General features: G+C 40.3%; 1 protein-coding gene and 1 long non-coding RNA gene across 2 annotated transcripts; one reads left to right on the top strand and one right to left on the bottom strand.

Annotated features, from left to right (window-relative positions):
* The first annotated feature begins 4,674 nt into the window (after positions 1-4,674).
* On the top strand, positions 4,675-5,798 carry LOC113016023 (uncharacterized). Its single transcript, XR_013901301.1, has 3 exons — positions 4,675-4,794; positions 5,257-5,335; positions 5,714-5,798. It is a non-coding gene; the product is annotated as an uncharacterized LOC113016023 (long non-coding RNA).
* A 3,046-nt stretch (positions 5,799-8,844) lies between these two features.
* On the bottom strand, positions 8,845-13,019 carry LOC113036607 (extracellular calcium-sensing receptor-like). The gene is made up of 9 exons (XM_026193018.2): positions 12,726-13,019; positions 12,207-12,501; positions 11,970-12,056; positions 11,492-11,761; positions 11,064-11,270; positions 10,705-10,980; positions 10,112-10,339; positions 9,893-10,016; positions 8,845-9,806 (listed from the first exon to the last, which is right to left on the bottom strand). Exons 1-9 carry the CDS (start codon positions 12,959-12,961, stop codon positions 8,878-8,880), a joined length of 2,652 nt encoding a protein of 883 aa, XP_026048803.1. The 5' UTR covers positions 12,962-13,019; the 3' UTR covers positions 8,845-8,877.
* Positions 13,020-13,168: the final 149 nt, after the last annotated feature.

The raw sequence follows: 13,168 nt of genomic DNA on the forward strand, positions 1-13,168 counted from the left end.
CCACTAGGTTTATATCTGGGACTCTCCACCATTTGACCTTAGAACTGAAGAAGCTTCTCGGATGAGAGGTGAAACATCTTCAAGCAACTTAAAGAAGTCCAGACGCTTTTCTTTGCAAGCTCCTTTGACAATCCCCCCTGATATTGGTATGATCCGAGCTCAGGCACTAAGCGACTGAGCGAGGGGGCGGGGCAGCTGCTGCCTGTGAGTGCGCTGTTGGAGAAACGGAGCCAGCCATACTTTTTTTTTTTTTTAACATTTTCTGTTTTTTTTAATAAAATGGAAGTATTTCTTGCAACCAGAAACACTAAAACTCTTACACATATAATTTTTTTTTTTTTTTGTCTCCCGTTTGGATCTTTAGCCATCAGAATTGTTGTCTTAAGGCCGAGAAAGATGCCAAGCGGATTTATTTTACCAAGTGGATCATCATGGCCTTGCCATATTGGTCCATTTGATTGACCTTTATTATAATTATGAATTTATTTTATTTTCAGTTGCTACAAACGGGACAGACATGACTGGGGGATAGGACAGGGAGAAAGAATGAAAGAAAGAGAGGGAGAGAAAGAAAACCAAAGGGGAGAAGAGACGGTGAGAAGGGGGGGAAGAAAGAAAAAAACAAACAAACAAAAAAACAAAACACCTGGGTCACCTGTATGGAGAAAAAAAACAGAAGAGAAAGCAAACAACAAAGAGCAACATAATAAAAAAAAACAGCACCATCACAATAAACTAGCTAGCAGTAGATATCAGTAGATACTAAATAATAAACGATATTGTGCAGCACGCAAGATAGACAGCGCACAATATGCTTTGAGGCAGCAGCCAAGAAAGCTGTAGTGCGCGTCTGTGAATACCCATGTGTACACCTGTGTGCATACCTGTGTGGATCAGCATGCTTGCATTCCAAAGGTTTCTCCATGTAACGATCTGCTAGGGAGTGTGGGGAGCCACAGCCCCGTCCACCAGGGTATGAAGCAGGTATGGAGGAGATCAAAACTCCAGACATCCAGAGGCCCCCAGAACACAAGAGACCAAGGAAGACCAACAGAGGGGCAGCTGCGCCACTGTCCCAGTAAGAGCTGAGAAGAGCCCCAGATGAGGGTTCACTCAGCAGCCGCGGAGCAGAAGCCAGGGGGAGTTGCAGTGACGCGCCCGTGAGCTCCGCCGGCAGCCAGCTGTGCCTGAGTGACCGAGCCCCAGGCCGAGAGGCCGGGGGCACCCCACCTCCGAAGTGGCCCGAGCGAACCCCAGGCTCCAGGCCCCGATAAGCGGCCGCCAAGGAGTGAGCCGGTGTGTACCCGGACGCCCACCCCCAGACACAAAGAACCACCAACGCACCGACACCTGAGGGAGTCCGCCACTGGCAGGGGAAGTGGTGGTGGGTGGAGATAGGCCTCCAAACCTTGGAGGGCCTGAGATGTCCCCAGAGAGGTGGCGTCTGATACTCAACCTTACATATAGACACAGACATACAGGCACACACAGACACAAACATCCATTCCCACCCTCATGCTCTCATATGCACTTACTCCACACTCAACCAACGTGGAGACAGACATGAAGAGACGCTGTACACACGATCACACTCCCCAAGCGTACTCTACGAACCGGGTCTAGGTACCCTTGCCCCTGGAGGGGGGAACTGCACCCAGACCCAGGTGGTGTTCCCCTTTTCCCTGCGGTGGGGCGAGGCAGACCGCCCCGACTCCGCAGCAGCAGGGAGGCCCCACACTCCAGACCGCAGTCGGACGGCCAACTCCTCCTAGCCCCCCCGCTCCAGCAGGCCGCAGAGAATGGGGGTGAGAGAAGACTCCAAACCTCCCTCCACCCGCTCATTGTAGTGTTGATGCATGTGTGTTCTAAGGTGCAATTAAAACCCAGGAGGGCATGGAGCTACCTGCCAGAGAGCAGCAGGTAAGCGCATGGTCCCTCCTGCTAGCCCTCAATGTCTACGTGTATTTAAAATTGAGAGGTGGGCAATGACGCCAGGGGTGAGGTGTAGCCAGCCATACTAAGGAGAGCTTAAGTTTGACCAGGTACCAAAGCAAATCATTCGTACCGTAAAAATAATGTAAATATGACGGTGAATCACGAAAGATTGATATCAAACTGATCACTTGACCAATATTACGTTACTTGCTCTTCAAGTGAATCAACAAATGGCGAAATGAAAAGCCGAACAAATGCTATTTTTTTTAGAGAGTCTTAGCTTAGGTGTGTTTATTTCATATTTTCAGTTGTTACCCTCCCCTACTAAATCGGTTTCAGTTATGTACTGAAATATAAGAATGGACATTAGAGGCTTCTTTCAAAGAAAAAACTCAGGTAAATGTTATTTTATATATTATGCTTTGTATGTTGTTCAGTATATTTCTATGCAAAACAAGAGGGATTTCAGTACACAGCAGGATATTCACATTTGTAACCAGATATTTACATATACTTTAGTTTGCCTTTAGACAACAATTCTGATGGCAAAAGAGCCAAACGGGACAGGCAAAAAAGAAAGAAAAAAAAAAACATACACTTTAGGGAGAAAACATAAAACATTTTTACTGTAAAACATCAATTTAGAGTAAACTTTTGTTTTAGATAAATATTGAAATATATTTTGAATTAGTTAAATGTCAGAATAAAGAGAGACAGAGCTGTCTATTTTTTATCACTTTGATCAAAATTAGGAGTACATATACACTAAGTTTATTGTTAATTAATAAGAAACTCCAGACGATTCCATTCTGAGCTGAAGAAGCTCCTGATAGGTTAGTAGAGTCCATGTGAGTAAATTGGTGGCACACCTGTGGATGCATATAAGGCAAAACACAGAGCCTGTTTCTGTGACATGGGAAAATCCAGAGATGTCAACCAAAACACCAGGAACAGAACTGTGGAGCTCCATAAGTGTGGCTCAGTTTGAATACAATTTGGTGCCATTTGCAATTAAGAAATACAGATAGTTTCTCTCTTTACTCTTAAAGTTAACAAATGTGTTTTTTATATTTATCAATCTAAAAAAATAAACATTTAGTCTGATTTGATGTTACAATTAAAAAAGTGTTTGTGTTTTGATCTGAAGAGTATGTAAATATCTGGTTTTCCCCTGTATATTTGATGATTGTCAGCACAAAGAGGGAGAGAGAGGAGAATGAGGACAGAACAGAGATGAACAAGAGCAGGTGAGACACACATGTTAGTCAAATGGTTGTTTACCAAAAGTATCACCGTATCATAGGTCCTCATGTATCTCGTACCTAGTGTTTCTTTTTAGGTTTGCTATTTTTCAAATTCTACATTTATTAAGTTATGCAGGCTTGTTTGCACAACAAGGCTAAATAATTATATCAACTTTTCTCAATCTAAATAGTGGACTTTGGTAGAATTAAAAAAACAAGTGTAGTGCAGGTCTATGATGATTTTTAGTGCTAGTATCATCTAGTTCTGATTCTGGTTCTGTCTTGGTTAAATCCCAAGTAGTCCTGATTTTGAACTGTTGTAGTCCTGTTTTAATTCTGGATCAGTTCTGGGTCTGGTTGAATTGGGGTTTAGTCCTCGTGTCTTGATACAGCCCTGACCTTGTTCTGCCTTGCTGCTTAATTAAAAAACTAGTTTAAGGTGTCCTGCACATGTGGTGCAAAGGTTTCTTCCAGAAGTCTAGAAATCTTAGTTAAAAACACAGTTAAGCAGAATGGAACACTAAATGGACTGTGGCATATGATTCAGGCTAAATGCGTCTGCCAATGACTGATTTTAATACTGACGACACAAACTTACCTCTGCATGGTCACCATCTTCTGGAAGAGACACTGTTTGTCTCCCCATGCCAGCTTGTAGGAGTTCAAGCTCTTCAGCTGGCAAAGGTGTGTAAGGATGTAATTTTTGATTTTTGACAGCAAATAAAAACTGAGGCCTGTGGTCTTACTGCCTGCCTTAACACGCTGCTTAGTAGATGTTAAACATCACTTTTTACCACGGCTCAAGTGTGATTTGAAATATCCTGGAAATGATCTGTGTGATGAAAATGCATGAGTTTAAAAAATGCAGTGTTGCATAACATAAGGGTTATTGTTTAATAAAGTTATTAAATATGACATCAGTCCTTAATAGCACATTTTAATTTAAAAATCAATGTTGATAAATCCACAAACCAAATAACTTTAACAGAAAAGATTGCAAAAAGTTAAAAAAAAAAACCAAAAAAACCCCACACAAAACAAGCAAAAACCTTGTCATCTCTTGCTGGATAGTCAGATTTCTAGGCTCCGGCTGCCCACTCTCTGTTGGCCTCCCTGAAGGATTTGTGGATATGTTGTTAAGCAGCAAAGACACCAGATTTCTTACTGCTGACTCAACTGCACCATTACCCTAAAAAGCATGATTAGGATACACTGCCTCAGTAAGACAACTACGCTGGTAATTACCCATAAGGCTAGCTTAAACTCTACAGCTGCATCTGTAACTACAATTTCACACACTGTAAACCCCAACAGTCTACCTGACTTATAAAGTTTGTGGATATAACAATTAAAATTCCTCACAAAGTTGAAACAACTTAAAACTTTTCTGTTCGGTTAACGATTCAAACAGTTATAATTGTACATGGCTTAGAAGTTAAGAGTAAATACTGCTTTCTTAATTATGATTTTTGAGTAAATGTTTTTTTTCCGAGCTCCGCATGTGGACGTCATGACGTCATGACGTCTTCTCTCTAACCTGAACGACGTTGACAGAAAATTCTGTTCAATATGGCTGCCCTTCTCGAGCGACTGGAGAACACATTTGGAGAAACTTGTAAGTAAAACTGAACCTTCGTTATGTTTATTTTTTCCGTAAAAAAGCAAGTATATTAATATGTTGCAGCCAATAACTTGTTTTCGAATGCGCTGTTGTGTTAAAAAGCACAGACCCAGGTGGTGAATAGTTGTTCGCGGTTGTTCGCGCTCTTTTTCAAACATAGATTATGTCGTCAGTTTTACAGTTTTAACCGATTAAAACACAGTTTTACGAAGAATCACACATAAAGAAAGGGTCTTAGTGATATTTTAACGACCCCTTGCCAACGCAAGAAAGTTGGCGTTTTTACAACAGCAGCCTCATTGTTCGGCAGGTTTTTTTTTTTTCTTCTCATTAGCATCATTCAAAAGTGACTTAGCTAGCAGTGGCAACTTCTATCTAAAACAATTGAAATATAGCAAGGTGTTGTATATTTAGTGTGCTGATAAGGTTTTCAATATTTTTATTTTTTCTTCCAAGGCTGAAGGCCAAAGACAAAAAGACAGAAGAAAAAAAAATTCAGACTGCAATTAATTTCAGGTGGAGACAGTAAACACAGGTGAGTTGAAAGATCTATTGAAGAAACCATTCATTAAGTCCCTTAAGGTGAAGATTTCATATATTGATAATGATAAAATTAACACAAATTAAAAGTTTCACTGATAAACACACAATTTTTCCTTGCTTTGAACCCCATGTTCTATATAGATCACAGCTCTGATCTGGAGAACACTATTTTAAAATACTGTGTAGGGTTTTTGTCAAATGATTAAGAAACATACTCTCTGTCACAAGAGACAGAAAGGTTGTATCTTAAAAGAAAAGTCTCCAAAATTTAGTAGAGTCTGATGTCATGCAGTTTCATAAACATGTATTCTCCCCAAAGAATGACACCTGAAAACTTTGCGTTAAATGAACTTTTCTTTTCCCTTTTTAGGAGGCGCCTGATATCAACGTGAAACGCACTGCAGTACTTCGTGCCCTTCCTGTATACCTGCGGGAGGAGGACCCAGAATTCTTTTGGACATGTAATGTAAGTGTATTTTTGCATTACTTAAATTCTGCCAGTAAGATAAAATGCTATGGATTTTTTTAAATACAATTTAATACCCTAGCAGCTACCAAATTGTACAAACAAAATACCCTCTCTGTAGAAAACCCACACACACACAGGTCAGGAGCAGGGCACAGGCGTATCACAGCACTATGGCTATGCTGCAGGTGGCCCAAAAACCAGGCTGAAGTCAAGATTTAGTTTCTTTTTGAGATAAAGTCATGAAATAAAAAATTACTTTTTTTTTTAGAAAAATAATAAAAATACAAATTATGTAATGCAAGAAGCTAACACGTTAATGTACATTTTTCAAAAAAAGTAGAGTACCCTAACTCGTTACAAAGTAACCCACTACACTGCTGAATGTTTTGCTAGATTAGAGGTCATGCTTGTCACATTCTCTCAAACCAACCTTACTTATTTAATTGGGGCGATCGTGGCTCAAGAGTTGGGAGTTCGCCTTGTAATCAGAAGGTTGCCGGTTCGAGCCCTGGCTCCGACAGTCTCGGTCGTTGTGTCCTTGGGCAAGACACTTCACCCGTTGCCTACTGGTGGTGGTCAGAGGGCCCGCTGGTGCCAGTGTCCGGCAGCCTCGCAAAAGTTTTAAGTTCAGTCAACTTGTTCGGGTTTACAGTGCAGCATATTAAACAGAAAGGACAGCAAATTACAAAATTCAGAAAAAAATTTTTTTAACTCACCCGATACTGTGGTGTAGTATTATTGGAGCCATTGTTTGATTCTGCCATCTCTTCTGTTAGGTTTTGTATTGTTCATTGTCATTTATGCTTAGAAATATTTAACCATATATGCTTAGAGGTGTATAATCATTTGTAGATTGAAAGAATGTCTCATCCTAGGAGGTCTGTAACAACTCTGTGTAGCATGAAGAGGGGAATGCGTTCACTCCTCTCTAGAGTGTTCTGGCATAGATCACACACCTCCTAGGAGAGGCCGTATCTTCTCTTGCTGATATATGGTTTAGCAAACACACGTATATCTGTTTAAGTATAAGAGCCTTTTGTTCAGATGGACCCGCTAGACTCTTCACAGGGTCACATCTTGACCTCACACAAATCACACACACACACATACACAGTATTCTTTGTTCACATGTATACCTATGTAAGATGTTATATGTTAATGACCCTATGCATATTCATGTAACCACAATAAAAGGAGTGCTATGGGGGACCTGGCTGAGAGTCTGACGGAGGTCAAGTGGTGGAACGACGCTTGGCTCCAGCCAGGTCTCCCTCATGCATGAGTAAACATGAAGAACCTTGCCTACTTGTGTCTTGCTTTGCAGTGTAATTATATTGTCTTCAACGTTCCAGCGAATAGGTTCAAGCTACAGACCTATCATCTTCTTTAGCTGCAGAGTAAATCAAAAATCCCTCTATCTGCAAGAAGCGAGGCTGAGTGGACAGTGTTTCTGGTGTCCGGAAGGCAATAGCTAGCGAGCTGATTGGAGACCGTAAGAGCCAATCAGAATTTTTGAAACCAAGTCTGTGATTGGTTGGTTTTGTGGCACACTTATAACGGTGTACAGAGAGTTGAGCGTACGAAGCAGAGAATGTTGTGAAACTGAGCGAGAGGGGGTGCTATTGTGTGTATATATGGATAAGCGCAAACACTGAAATACGTTTTTTGCACGCAGCAATGAATTTTGTTCACTCAAATTCAGCTTTTGTACGCTCAAAATAAATTTCTCCTCAAAATGCAACACTTGCACCTGTTGCACCTGCAATTTTTTTTTACGTGCCCTCAATTTTTTTTTCGTGCGCTCAGAATAGTGGCACAAAAATAACGCCATACATCACCGCCATCTGCCATGGACTACCCTGTCTGCTCTGTCTCCGCCATCTAGACCATTGGGTCCTGCCTCATCCCAGCCAGAGGCCTCGGGTGTCAGGTTTCATGTTCTCACATGTCACGTTCTGTGTACCTAGTGTTTAGTGTTTAGGTTTTCCCATTTTAGTTTTTGTTAGTTTAATCTTAGTCTCTCTTTATTTTGTATTTTGTGCAGTCGAAAATAAAAGTCTTGCTTTACGGTCCAGTTCCGTCTCCATTGTCTGCATGTGGGTCCACTCTTTCTGCACTCCACCTGGTCTGCCATCCCAGACCTGACAATTAGTTTATAATTCTTAAATCTTAATCCTAAATCCTTAGTTATTTAATAATTTATATCATGAAAGATAAAGATTCCTTTATTGTAGCTGTAGTTGGGCATTGTACATTGAAATTGGAGCAGACTTTATGTTTCAGCAGAGCTTATGTTTTAGCAAATTAGTATACACACTGTAATGATGGTTAAAGGTTATTTTACTGTGTTAGAAAAAAATGGTAAATGGCCTGCATTTGTATAGCGCTTTACTCAGTCCCTAAGGACCCCAAAGCACTTTACACTACATTCAGTCATTCACACACTGGCAATGGCAAGCTACATTGTAGCCACAGCTGCCCTGGGGTGCACTGACAGAGGCGAGGCTGCTGGACACTGGCACCACCAGGCCCTCTGACCACCACCAGTAGGCAAACGTGGGGTTAGCATCTTGCCCAAGGATATTTGACATGCAGCCAGGAGGCAGCCTGGGATCGAACCACTGACCTTTTGATTAGTGGCTGACCTGCTCTGCCACCTGAGCTACAGCCACCCCAGGTTAGGTTGGCTATCTCTGTGCACTGTTGTTGTTTCTTTAAGATACATGTTTGGTTGTGATGCAGGAAGAAGTGAGTTAGTGTGTGCGGGAAGGGGAGGGGGGGTTCTTGTTGTTGTTGTCTAAAGCTGGAGGGAGTTGAGCTATACCTATAATGAACATTACAGGCCTCTCTCATCTTTTTAAGTGGGAGAACTTGCACAATTGGTGGCTGACTAAATACGGTTTTGCCCCACTATATGTTTCTCAGTGAACATCAGTTCCAGAAAGACCAAATACCCTGGAATATAACATAACAGTATGAAACCATATTTATTGCTTTGTTCATTTAGACAATGTATTTTTTTTAGTTGCGTATAAGCTTAAATAAAAAAAAAATCTGGACGTTTTCTACTGTATATGAAAAATCTGTGTTCCATTGCGGCGAGCCATTATAGCTTTCTTTGTGTTCAACTCTGGTCTCAACAGGATTATGTAACATTTGGGTCCAAACAATGTGACCAAGAGTCCAAAACTTGAGGCCAAGATGGCAAATACCTCCACTGCATCTGCATAATTTCCTGGTGAGCTGATATAAACAGGAACAAAGGCCACCCACACAGTACAGAAGATCAGCATGCTGAATGTGATGAGTTTGGCCTCATTAAAACTATCAGGGAGATTCCTCACCAGGAATGCAATTAGAAAACTGAGGAAAGCTAGCATCCCAATATAGCCCAATAACACTGCAAAACCAACAGTTGACCCAACTGCACACTCATAAATGATTTTATCATTGTGGTATTGGGTGTTTTTATGTGGAGTTGGAGAGGAAGAAACAAGCCACGTAGTGCAGATGGCTGCTTGAATAGCTGTAAGAAACAGAACTGTTCCTCTCTGCTGCATAGCACCAAACCACTTCAGACTGGTTCCCCCTCCTGGCTTGGAGGCTTTGAACACAGCCAGAACTACCATGGTTTTTACCAGGATGCATGAGACACACAGCACAAAGCTGATCCCAAATGCTGCATGCCTGAGTTGGCATGTCCATAGCCTAGGTCGTCCAATGAACAGCAGTGAACAAAGGAAACACAACTTGAGTGACAGCAATAGCTGAAAACTAAGTTCTGAATTGTTGGCACGTATTATAGGTGTTCTGCGATGGTAGAAAAAGATTCCTAGAACAATAACACATATAAATGTTCCCAGCAGTGAAATTGCTGTCAAGCAAATACCCAGAGGCTCATGGTAGGAGAGGAACTCTGTCTTCTTGGGAACACAGTGATCACGCTGGGGGTTTGACCAAAAATCCTCTGGACAATTGGTGCACTCCAAGGAATCTACAAAAAGGGGGAAGATGGTATCATACATACTATGTTTAATATGAATCTAATTAAATATGCAGCGGTAAAAGATAAAAACTCACTGCTCTTGTTAGTGGTTTTTCCCTCAGAACAAGGGATGCAGTCAAAACAGCATTTGGGTTCCTCCTTCTTTCTCACCATGTGGGTACCAGGAGGACAGCTCTCACTACATACAGATCGAGGTGGCTATAGGATGAAATTAAATATTACCTGCCAGAATTACATATATTATGTAATACATATATGTGCCAAAATATAAAAGTCTAAAAACCATATCTAACCTTTTTGGATTCAAAGTTCCAGAAGATTTTGTCTTCATCAAGTATGAGTTCTTCACCTTTGAAAGCAGACCTCTTAACCTCACCCACAGTTTGAATTTTAATGTTTCCATCAGGGAGCCACAACCAGTTCATCACATCATAAATTGGCACCACGTCACCATTCTCATCAAATGACACTTGATCACCAAATGGAGTGGTAAAATTGACCATTTCCAAATAATAAATAAGCTGTTAAAAAGGGATTTATAATAAATAAATTATTTTTCATAGTGCAAACAGTGGCACCTGGTATTAAATAATCAAATATAACATTAAATTGGATTTATACAAACATATAAAATTATTACAATCTAACTCAAAATCAAAGATCGCACATCACTAATACTGCTGTATATGCCTACTGGTTTATGATCTCTCAGATCTAAATATATTAACCATTACTCCAGTTCAGAAGGATGAAAACATCTTTTTAGCTCATTCAAACTTTTTCATGGTTTGTCTTTCGTATTTACTCTACTGTGTGCATTCTGTTCTGAAAGTAATTATAGGGCAAAAGATCTTCTCATTTAATGGAGTGCAATTTGATATCAAACCTGCCACGGTTCCAATGTTTGCAATGTGGCACAGCTGTGGCCACGGAAAGGTCCTCTTCCTGGCTTGCACCGTAACATGTCATCAAGGGAATATGCTAAAGCATATACAGCTTTGTACACATTGTATTCTGGCCGGAGGTTGGAAATATCCAAAAACTCAGAGTCCACATGGTCCAGATCTTCCTCTCCAGTGCATAATGTACCTCTACCTTCTACCCAGCCTGTTGGAGCTGGTGCAAATCTGCACTTAAATGTGAATTCCCAAAACTGATTCACCTGAAATTTATTGAAAATTATTTTTACAAATAATAAAAATATATACATCTTGGACATATGATAAGAAAGAGTTCAGCTCTCACCATGCTATTTCCATAGCTGTTATTGTGATGTAGGTCAGGACGTATTTGTAAGAGGAATTCCCTGAGCCCTGGTATTTCTCCTCGACGAATTGCAATGCCCAGTGTTCCACCCAGATATGGCATGAGCTGAGGTGTTTGGAGCACAGTAGCTTCTGTCCAGGCTTCACTGGCCATCCACTGTAGGCCAGTTAGATTTTGCCTCACTACCTGTGCATTGTATTATACAAAATCTGTAATGTGATATTGTAGCTCAAAACTACTTTAGTGACATAATATTACAGTAGATGCAGTAGATGCTCATGATGCAAATTAATTCTACATGACTAGTTTTTACTACACATTCACACAGACATATAAAACATGTTTTGCACAGTCTAATGATTTTTATTCTTGCAACTAGTAATAATTAAATTGTTTTAAACCCAAACCTCTTCCATAAGGTTTACTATGCGACTATGATGTGCAAAGACAATGACAACTCGAGCTGAGGACATTTTCATCACATTCACAATCCTCCTGAGTTCATCCATGTCTTTGTCCCAGGGTAAAATCTCGAAGTAAGCCAGGCATCCTTCACCCGACAGACTGAGATCAGATTGCAAAGATCTGGCTGCGTGAAGTCCGTAATCATCATCACTGACAAGAAGACCTGCCCAAGTCCAGCCAAAGTGTTTTAGAATCTGAATCATAGCACGTACCTATGTAAATACAAATTAAAGGGTGAGCGCAAAGACAAACAAATCTTTCATACCAGTATTTGCAGATCAACTTCCACAGCACACAGGTAGAATTTTTTAGTTTTTTACATCATTATACATTCTGTTAAAAAACAGGTATTTTATTCCTGAAAATACTTCTGTTGTTGCATTAATAATTTAGTGACAAATGTGAAATTGTGCTCCTGACCTGGAAAGCATCACTTGGTATTGTTCTAAAGAAGGATGGATACTTTTGACGGTCAGTTAGGCAGGAACAAGTGGCAAAATAACTCACCTGTGAAAAATACACATTATGTATAAATATCCAAAGTCTGTACTCCTTTATTATTTTTATCATGTTAGCGCTATTATTAAGTGGCTTTATATTTGCTATGAAATCAAAATAATACAAGGTATCTATTACAAGATTAAGAAGACCACTTACCATGGGTACTCTGTACAAACCTAAGACGTTGGAAATGGCAATAGAATGTGTAGAGGAAGAATCACCCACAATCCCTATGACTGGAAGATTTCCAGTACATCTATTATCTAATATAATGTTTTCCTCTTGACCACTGGCTAATGACAATGCTGCACGGAATCCAATTCCAAGTGTGACACAGTTATCATAAAGAGTATATCCAAGAGTGACATTTGGCAGCAGGTTGGAGTTTCTGTTGATCTCATCAATAGCAAAGGCCATGGTTTGTGCCTGCCTAAATCCTAGTTCATAAAAACTAACAAAGAAAAATACAACAGTATACTTGGAAAACATGTTACACAAATACTGTTATAAACCACAATTAAAGGGATTTTTAATGACAAAAAAAATACAAAGAAGATGTTTCATTCCAGACAAGGCATTTTTTCAAATGTATTAATGCAGAGAGTACTAGATATAAGATGCATATCAATAATAGATTTTCGCTTTCGTTTTCACTTTTTTCCCTGACATACTTACCCATGGCAAGTAGGCTGTTGTGGCTGTGAGGTAAAAGACAGGTCAGCAACGCTTGAAAAAAAGTGGACTTGAAACAGTCCACCCAGAATGACATCTCCACTCTTGTGCATGCCATTTAGATGAAATTGTCTCTGTAACTGACAGGAGGAGGGAAACAGAGAAGAGGCTACAGCAGAAGAAAAATAGGAATACAGCAAAATGAATAAGAGCAAGTTGGTTTGTAATAATGACCACATGACAGCTTTCTGACTTTCTGAGTCTAGTCGTCAGGTTTTATTGTTTTGCCATTCCCTTTTATTGACATGCTGTGTTGACTAATCTTGCATACCACCCATAAGGGAAAAACAAGGAGCAGTGGCAGGACCTAAAGGACATGTCATTTGAGATTACGTTTGTATGCAGGTAGACCTCGATAACACTGCAAGTTAATTAGTTATCAACAA

The sequence above is a fragment of the Astatotilapia calliptera genome, chromosome 14 (assembly GCF_964374335.1).
Source record: "Astatotilapia calliptera chromosome 14, fAstCal68.1, whole genome shotgun sequence".
NCBI classification, from domain to species: Eukaryota; Metazoa; Chordata; class Actinopteri; order Cichliformes; family Cichlidae; genus Astatotilapia; species Astatotilapia calliptera.